Here is a 9,996-nt window from a genome sequence, read left to right on the forward strand (position 1 = left end):
TCTGCCCTTTAGTTCTAGGGAAATATTCTCTCAAAATCCACCCTGTCAATCCCCCTCAGAATCTCATATGTTTCAATAAGATCACCGCTCATTTTCCTAACCTTCAATGAGTGTAGACCTGACCTGCTCAATCTTTCTTCATGCACCAAACTCTTCTTCCCAGAAATCATCCCGGTGAACATTCTCTTCATTGCCTCTGATGGAAGCATGTCACTCCTTAAAGATGGAAACCAAAACTAGTAGTGTAAAAGCTTCCCTACTTTTATAAAGCCACAGCCCTTGTAATAAAGACCAGCATTCTCTTAGTCTTCTGAACTATTTTAAAAACCTGTCTGATTTATTCTCCTGGGCCTCCACTTAAAAGCCAACTTGAATAATAATTTATGCAAGGAAGTGGATCCAGGTCTGTTGGTTGACTAGTTTTTGAGGTTAAACATTGGAAGTCCCTCTTGTCATCACTCTGTTTAAGTCTGGTTAGGACCTTGCCAGAGTTGAAGCCTTTTTGGGGCAATGCCAATTGTGAATGATGTCAAAGCACTGAAGAGAGTGCAATGGACATTTACTGCAATTAAATCAGGGGTAAGGAATTTAAGTAATGTGGAAAAAGCAGAAAAGGTGAGGTTCTTCTCCTTAGCAGATACAGAAAAATTATTAGAAGATCATGAAGGGTTTTAGCAGAGAAAATAAAGTTTACATTAACAGGCAGGTCAGAGAATAGAGAACATAGATTTAATTGGCAAAAAAAAACAAAAGATGAGGAAACTTTGTTCACACAGGGAGTTAGTATCACTGGAACACATTACCTAAAAGATTTTCCAAACACAAATCAATAAGTACTTAAAGGAGAGAAAATTTCAAAGCCATGAGTTAAAGAACAAGAGGATAGAATTATTTAGACAGCCATACTAAAGAGCTAGCACAAGTAGGATGGGTCAAATGGCCTCCTTCTAAGCTGTAACTTTCCATAATTCTAGAATTACATTTAAAACTCAGATCATAGTAGGAAAGGTAGATAGATCCTTAATAATGTTGCCATTTCTTCTCTAAGAAAGGCAGGTCATGTTAATTGTGGAACCTAACTAAAGGCCAAGGTACATAGTGCAGGAGACTGGTAAAATTCACCAGAGGTTAGATCAACAAGCAATGATTAATTAATACAATGTGTGAGTTTTAAATACTTGTGGACTGTACCTAATAAAGAAGATATGGAGATCAAACTGTTTAGGAACCCACAAAAAGATTGTGTATTAAAGAACAAACAACACATGACAATGTATGAATGAGGAAAAGGTTAGAGTACTGTATATTAAAATCTTTAGAGAGCATTGCTGCTGACTAACATGGATCAAATGCAGAGACACAAGAAAGGTTCCAACAGGGAGACATAAAAATTGGAAGCTGGAAGTAACAGTGGGTGTTTCCTGAGTTTTATTTTCATGATTAATGAACCATAACAAATGGTTGCTAAGATAACCATTGTTCCATATAGGTACCCATGAGTGGCACTTATAGTGATTAAAAAAAAATACATTGCTTCTCTTGCTCTGCAACTTTTTGAAGACAAGCCTTTAGTCCAAACTTTCCAACCACAAAAATGTTCCATTACTATAGCTCTGTGTTGGCCACGGGGTCTGACCACAAACAATGGTAGAACCACAATACCATGGCTTACTATGGCCAGATACAGTCTTAACATTTTTTTTAAACAGTGAACCTGTGAACAAAATAAGGCTGCATAATTGACTACCTTGCAGTACTGGGAACTTAGTGTACACTTGCTATATCAGTAAAGCAGATCTCAAAAAACTATCTCAATCCAGAGGCAGGTGTCCATCTTGAAGTATTCATCCACTGGCTGAAGAATTAGTCCCGATTTGCCTAGACTGAAGCTCACCTTCGTACCTTTGAAGTTGGACCCAGAAACCTTCATTAGGCTCCACAGTTGGTCTTACTGACTTCACATGCTGCAAAAATAAAATGCAGCAACTCAGTTAAATAAGTTAGTTCAACCAGAAAGTGACCAGAGATTTTCCAACCAGAAAGGTACCTGGATTGGCTGATTTTCAATTTCCATCTGTTTGTTTGACTCTGTTTGAATTGGAAAGTCAGTGCTTTATTCTGTTTGTGATGCCCACATCCAATAAACATTATCAGCTGTTAAATAGGTTTGCGTACATCACCACGGCATGTACATTAGGATTGTTAAAAGCCTATTGTTTAAGTAAAAAGAACTTTTATTAGGAATGGCTTGTGGTTTAACCCTCTCACAGCTTTTCCATTAGTTTTCATTGGTCTTTCAATCTATCGCTTTGTGGATCACCAGGAAGAGATAGGGACTTGGAAGCTCTTCAGTTTGTGAAAAACACACAAAGTGGCACGTGAAGCTGGGAAGTAAGATTTCAGGGGAATGATGATATAATGTTCCAAATGTCATTCTCATTTACATCAATGACGAGGGTCTTGTGTATGCTAACAGTGCAGTGGGCCCATTGTTGCAAAACACAATTTTGCCTCAGTTATCTCCCTCCTTCAAAATCCACCACTTGACCACCTGGGCACCATTTGGGATAGGGGAAGGTCATGGGCATAGGCATATACACTATGGCCAGAGGTCAATGAGATGTGGACACTCAGGTATAGGTTTCCAGAGCAGGGCTACTGATGATTGGAGTCCCCTTGGAACCCAAGAGAGAGTATGAATGATTTCACCTGAAGCAGAAATGACCTAACCTCAATGGGTCTTCAGCACCCACATCCTGACAGTGGCCCAGGTCTTATTCTTCCAACTGGAGCCTATGCCATCTGTGCACCGCATTTCACAATTGCAAGGGTGCCCTGCAGGTTAACTGAACTACAGGAGCACTGCTTGAAACTAATTATTCATACTGATTAATGGATGTAATCTGGAGGTATATGTCCATCTAAATGGAGTGGGAACCTACCTTACAGACTCAGAGAAGACTGAAAACCAGTGCTGCAAGAATTTAGGGCTTAAATCTGAGCTGGAGGGTTGGCAATAATCTTGCCGTTGCTCTGCACCAGAGAACTACTTCATTCAGGTAACCTGGCTGGATATCATTAAGCTTTTCTTCTTGACAACCTTACCTAGATTTTTTGCGCTTCATCAAGTGATACGTTCTTAGAGCGTGATAGAGAATGCTATTTCTGATTTCTCAATAGTTTGGTTAGCAGAGTCTAATCAGGGTAAAGGATTTATTTAAGCATCAATCAGCAACAAACCAAAATTTAAAAAAAAGAGCCTTGTGTTAACCGCTATGGACATGTTCACAGTAATCACAGTTTAAAACAGCACATAAAATAAATCATCAATAAGGAAAGAAAAGGTCAGACCTAGCCTTGCAGTGATTTAATTTGTTTAATGGGACTAATTGAGGAACCTCCTACTTTTCCATTTTACCAGTCATCACTCACCCTTATTGATTTCTGTTAAAGCTCCTTAGTCAATATCATTACATCCCTTCAGTACATAATGTCTGAAAACATTAAACTCTGAAATAGCGAAGGACAGATGTCCATTATCCATAATGCAGAAGCAAAACCAATCACACCTGTCACTACCTGTTGCTGTAGAAACTGTGACATTTACATTGTGGGAGAGTTTCCTCAGCTGCCATTGTTCCTCACTAACATCTTCTCCAGCTGTCTCAAAGATGTTGGCTTCTAGTTGCCATTAACTTGCTCTTGTATTAGCATCTCACTCGAGCACCCCTTTTTCATGAGCAGGCCTAGACAGCAGATGTTAGAGTACTTGGAATAGGAAGAGGTCATTTAGACCCATAAATAATTTAAAATGTAACCTACTTGTACATCATCTCTGTCCATTCCACATCCCTTGCTATCTTTACCCCATAAGAGAGGCACAGTGGTGCAGCTGCTGCCTCCCACTCCAGAGACCCAGGTTCAATCCTGAACTCCAATGCTGTCTGTGTGAAGTTTGCATGCTCTCCCTGTGATTCCTTGGGTGCACAGGATTCCTCCCACATCCCAAAGACATGGTAGGTTAATTGGCCACTGTAAATTGCCCCTTGTGAGTAGATGAGTGGTAGAATCTGGCAGGGAGTCAGTGGGAATGTGTGGAGAATAAAGTGGGCTATTGTTGAATTAGTGTAAGTGGGTCATTGAGGGTTGGCTCAGACTCAGTGGGCTGAAGGGCCTGATTCTATGCTGTCTCCGGTTGGCTCCCAGCACCCATTTGCTTTTATATTTCATAATTCCTTGCACAGATGAGGCCATTTGGCTTTCGAGTCTATGCCAACTCTCAGAGCAATCCCATCAATCCAATTTGCCAATTTATTTCTCTGTAGTCCATTGTCTCTCACATGCCCGTCAACTCCCTCCTTTAGAGGAAAAGGTGCCACTTTCACTTCGACAAGAAAGAAACTTTCCTGCTTCCTGACTCCAACTTTAAGACCGTGTCCCTTTGCTCCTGGAATGCCCACCAAAGAAACTACACTGTGGAAGTTTTTAATAGCTGGGTCAGATCACCCACTGATCTTCGGTCCTCAAGGCTAACAGGAGGGAAGAGCAACCATCCGCAAGCCAGCACACGCCGATGAAGTTGATCACCCATGGCTTCTGTGATTGGCTGCCCTGCCCCAGGGTTGGGTGGGAGAGCTGAGTTTGCACTCCTAATTATTATCCAAGGACTATTGCTGGTGTTTGAATGTGTGTGTACCAGGTGTAAGCAACTTATGGAGACACAAGCAAAGATAGGATTGTTCTCCTTAGAATGAGAAGGTTAAAGATTAACTTAATCAAAGTATTCACAATCATACAGGGACTTAATAAAGTACTCCATGCACTCTGTACTAACTCAATGTAACTGCATTGTGTAATGAATTGACCTGTACAATTGGTACGCAAGACAAGTTTTTCATGGTACCTCGGTAAAAGGGACAATAATAAACCAATACCAATACCAATACTTGGAAAGAAACTACTTTTTTTGGCAGGAAGGTCAGCAAAGAAAGACAATTAACAAAGGAACCAAGGGGAAGTAAATGAGGAGATTATTTTCTGCATAGGTGTTATGATTAGGAATGCACTTTTGGAAATGTATTCAGCAGTAACTTTCAAATGGGGAGATCATAGATTCATAGAATTATGGAAGAGGTTTCACCAAGATGCTGTCTGGATTATAGGGCAGGTGCTCTAAGGAGAGGTTGGACAAACTTGGGTTGTTTTCTCTGGAGTGATGGAGGCTGAGGGGAGACCTGATAGAAGACCTGATAGAAGTTTATAAAGTTATGAGAGGCATTGCTGTAGACAGCCAGTATCTTTTTTCCAGAATCAAAATGTCTAATACTAGAGGGCATGCATTTAAGGTGAGAGGGGGAAAGTTCAAAGGAGAGGTGCAGGGCAAGTTTTTTAACACAGAGAGTGGTTGGTGCCTGGAATGTGCTGCCAGGTGTGGTAGTGGGGGCAAATACAATAGAGGCGCTTAAGAGGCTCTTAGATAGGCACATGAATGTGCAGAGAATGGAGGAGTATGGACTACATGTAGGCAGAAAGGATTATTGTAAATTAGGCATCATTAGTTTAATCAGTTCAACATAATATTGTAGGCTGAAGGGCCTGTTCCTGTGCTTACTGTTCTATATTCTATAGAATCACAGATTCTTTAGGCATTGAATATATAGTTGAAAAGGAATGGGGAAACAATGGGTAATTGGATAGCTTACCCAGAGGATTAGCATGAGGGTAAGAGGCTGAATGGCCCACAGTTACCCTTGATAACAGAACATAGGAGGCTGCGCCAGCCATTTAAGTAACGGATTTATCTGTTGGGATTTCCCAGCTGACCTCACTCAATGACGCTTGTCCATTTTCATGACTCACCTCGAAAGCTTCCCGGAGGGAGAGGCACCTGTACTTCATGAGGTAGGCAGTGCAGATGGACGCTGAGCGGCTGCGGCCATTCTTGCAGTATACCAGGGTCCTGCCGCCAGTCCGGCTGACATCTTCAATCGCATCGGCGCACCTGTCGAAGTACTTGTAGAGGTTCTCGGCCGGGTCGTCGAAGACGGGGACGCGCAGTGTGCCCACCTTCAGCCCCGGGAAGGGCTGCTGCTTCGACACGTTGATGCAAAACGTCACCCCCTCTCTTGAGAGGAGGTTGTCATCGCAAGCCGACCGCGAGTTGCTGATGAACAATGAGTCAGTGAGCTTGCACAGATGAAGCATTGGAAGAAAGAGCCCACGGGCTCCACCAATAACAAGTGAAGCCTCGTAGAATGGTGGGTCTACCTGAGGGAGGACTCAGTCCCAACAATGCTCCATGTTGTGGCAAGCAAGCAAATAACAAGGGCATTCCTTGCACTTGAAGTACCTCACTGTGCAGGCTGCCTTGAACTCCCACTGAAGTGAGTATGTGTAATGAAGCTGCTATATTTACAGCAAAGTCATGGCTTGGAAGGATTCCACCAGGTCCTAATGCCCCTCCTGTGTTCCAGACAGGACAGTAAATTGCATTGGTAGAAAAGTTGCTGCTGAGGAATTGAATTGCGTGATACCTTTTCTTTTTCTATGTTGTTCAACTGAAAATTGGCTGTTATTTATATTCCTGAGACTGGGATATAAATGACAGCTAATTGCATGTCACTCTATGCATTTGACCTGGTACTTCCCTTTAACCATAGACGGGACCTCTGCACAGGAAGATGTCATTCACCATGTAATTTTGGAACATTTCAGGGGGACTTGGAGCACATTGTCCTGGGAGACCATGTTGTAGGGCATTCCCAGGACAACCTGGTCTTCCCAAGTGGATTAGTTACCTTCATCCTGTAGTTCATCCACAATCTTCACAACAGTCCTTGATCTCCAACCAGCCACAGCTCCCGATCTGCCATCCCCAACCCACAATCCCCCTGCATTGAAAATACTGTCCTCAGTCCATACACACAACTGCTCAACTGTTGGACTGCCAATCCCCCTCCCTAATAATGGTCCTCCAATCCCCTCCAGCCTGCCAGCTGCCAGTCCCAACCTATCCCCACCCCGCCCACCTTCCTACCTGTCAGACTTTTAACCACCTCGATCACAGTAAGGATCCAATCAAGCCACTGGCCAACTGACTCCCACCCCCCCCCCCCCATTTTTAATCCCAGCCTCCCTAGAGAGTACTCGACATCCCAATGATGGACAAGGGCCACTCACTGTGCTGAGGCTGTGAGCCTTGAGCACAGCTAAAGCTTTCATTGAGGATCCACGAGCAAGACCATCATTGCCCAACCTGCACACCGCTTTGAGTGTAATAGAATTTTTAGTCTTAAAAATTTTTCTTTAATAAGTTTAAGAATACGTACCCACCAAGCTCAAGGACAGATTCTTTCCCACTGTTATAAGACTCCTGAATGGACCCCTTATATGATAAAGATGAACTCTTGATCTCCTAGTAGACCTCGTCAAGGCCCTTGCACTTTATTTGTCTACTTGCACTGCACTTTCCCTGTAACTAACACTATATTCTGCATTCTGTTTTTCCTATTTGTACTACATTGATCTACTTATATATGGAATGATCTGTCTGGATGGCATGCAAAACAAAAGCTTTTCACTGTATCTCAGTACATGTGGCAATAATAAACCATTGACCAATTACCAAACCTAGGGGTGATGGGATGATACAAGTTAGGATAAGGCAGCAGAGTACTGGTTGTCCTAGATATTACTGGGCTTGGAATAAGGGAGGGCACTGAGGAATCTGTTGAAATAATCTAGATGTAGCAAAAGAATAGATAAGGTTTTCAGCAGTTTATGAGTCAAGGCAGGGCTACCACCATGCGGGTTGCTAAGGAGGTGGAATAGGAGATATGAGCAATGATGTGAATGTGTGGTCCAAGATAACACCAAGGTTGCAACCATTCTGTTTCATTTTCAGACAGGTACCCGGAATAAGGGTGGAGACAAAGCTGAGGGATAGAGTAGGAATCCATGGCAGCCTCGGCCTTTGCAACATTCAGTTATTCAAATTTCTGCTCTTCCAGTACTGCACATTGGATAAGCTGTCTGGAAATCTGGAAACAAGATGAGGTAGATTTGGCTATCATCAGCAAATGTGTAGAAAGTGAGGCTGTACTTCCAGTTGCTACAAGGTAGCATGTAACTGGGGAGCCAGGATAGCTCATCAGCAGATATCAGAGGTAACAGCGTGGGATAGAAACTGTTCTCAAAGGGTAAGAGGAGAACCAGTGAGTGTGCTCCCAACCAACTAGAAAACTGGGTTGGTTGTCCATGCCAAAGGTCGTAGAGCAGTTGAGAAGGATGAGCAAAGAGCACATAAGCTTCACAATCCCACAGGATGTCATTAGTGGCTTGGACACAAGCCATTCTGGTAATGCAACCGGGACAAAAGCATGGTTGGGGTAATTCAGTCAATGAATTCTGTGTACAATCAGCATGATTGTAGCAAGTTGCAACACAATCAAGGACAATGAAGGGGAATGGAAGTTTGCAAATGTGGAAGAGGAGGGATTGGTCAGTACTTTTGTTGGAGAGGGGTAATAACAGCAGGTTTGAGGGTGAAAGCAACAGTACGTGGAGAGAGCCATTAATGATATCACCATGGGTTGGTGGAAGAAAAACTGGGTAGTCAAGAGTTAGGGTTGAAGTAGCTTGATGAGATTGATGAGATTGGAGAAGGCATGGGAAATGATGTAAAGAAAGATGCAAGCTCAAGCTTGAGTTGGGGGGGGATCATCAGCAATTACATACAGCAAGAGGACTGGACACCCTCAATCTTGGTGACAAAAAAATCCATGAAACTCCTCCCCTATGTGACCTCCAGTGGAAAAGGAGTTTAAGAAGACCATTTGAAGGAGAGGAAAGAAGCCTGATGTTTGCAATTTTGAAAGGGCAACATGGTGGTGCTGGGTTCGATCCTGACCTTGGATGCTGTCTGTATGGAGCTTGTGCATTCTCCCTGTGGTGAAGAAGGCATTAGGCAATTTTGTCTTCATTGGTCAGGGCATTGAGTACAGGAGTTGGGACATCACGTTACAGCTGTACAAGATGTTGGTAAGGTCACATTTGAAGTATTGAGCACAGTTCTGGTTAGCCTGCTATAGGAAGGATATCATTAAGCTGGAAAGGGTACAAAAAGATTTATGAGGATGTTACTGAGACTAGAGGGTTTGATTTATGAGGAGAGACTGGATAGGCTGGGACTTTTTTCCCTGGAGCATATGAGGCTGAGGGGTGATCTTATAGAGGTTTATAAAATCATAAGGGGCATATTTAAGGTGAATAGCCACAGCCTTAACCCCAGGGTAGGGGAGTCCAAAGCTAGAGGGCATAGGTCCAAAGTGAGAGGGGAAAGATTTAAAAGGGACCTGAGGGGTAACTTTTTCACACAGAGGGTGGTGGGTATATGCAATGAGCTGCCAGAGGAAGTAGTAGATGCAGGTACAATTATGACATTTGAAAGACATTTGGACAGATACATGGATGGGAAAGGTTTAGAGGGATATGGGCCAAACACAGGTAAATGGGACTAGCTTAGTTAGTCATCTCAGTCGGCATGGACAAGTTGGGCTGAAGGGCCTGTTTTCCGTGCTGTGACTCTATGACTTTGCCAGCTTCCTTTTGGTGCTCCAGTTTTCTTCCCACGTCTCAAAGATGTGCTGGTAGGTTAATTATCTGCTCTGTTATGCAGGTAAGAGTCAAATGGAAGTGAGAGAGATTAAGTTTCAGGTCTGTAGGATAGGGGAATGGAACTTATAAGATTGCTTTGTTGGGACCAATTGATAATTGGTTTACTATTGTCACATGTACCGAGATATAATGAAAAGCTTTTGGTTGCATGCCATCCATACAGATCATTCCGTACATACTGTAAGTACATTGAGGTAGTACAAAAGGAAAACAATAATAGATTGTAGAATATAGTGTTACGGTTACAGAGAAAGTGCAGGGCAGGTAGACAAACAAAGTGTAAGGGCCAAGACGATGTAGACTGAGAGACTAAGAGTTCAT

General features: G+C 42.8%; 1 protein-coding gene across 1 annotated transcript; it reads right to left on the reverse strand.

Moving 5' to 3' along the window:
- Positions 1-1,844: 1,844 nt before the first annotated feature.
- On the reverse strand, positions 1,845-6,210 carry dusp28 (dual specificity phosphatase 28). The gene is made up of 2 exons (XM_052018580.1): positions 5,860-6,210; positions 1,845-1,964 (listed from the first exon to the last, which is right to left on the reverse strand). The coding sequence occupies exons 1-2, from the start codon at positions 6,202-6,204 to the stop codon at positions 1,845-1,847; spliced, it is 465 nt and encodes a 154-aa protein (XP_051874540.1). The 5' UTR covers positions 6,205-6,210.
- Between the last annotated feature and the right edge of the window lie 3,786 nt (positions 6,211-9,996).

The sequence above is a fragment of the Pristis pectinata genome, chromosome 6 (assembly GCF_009764475.1).
Source record: "Pristis pectinata isolate sPriPec2 chromosome 6, sPriPec2.1.pri, whole genome shotgun sequence".
Classification (NCBI taxonomy): domain Eukaryota; kingdom Metazoa; phylum Chordata; class Chondrichthyes; order Rhinopristiformes; family Pristidae; genus Pristis; species Pristis pectinata.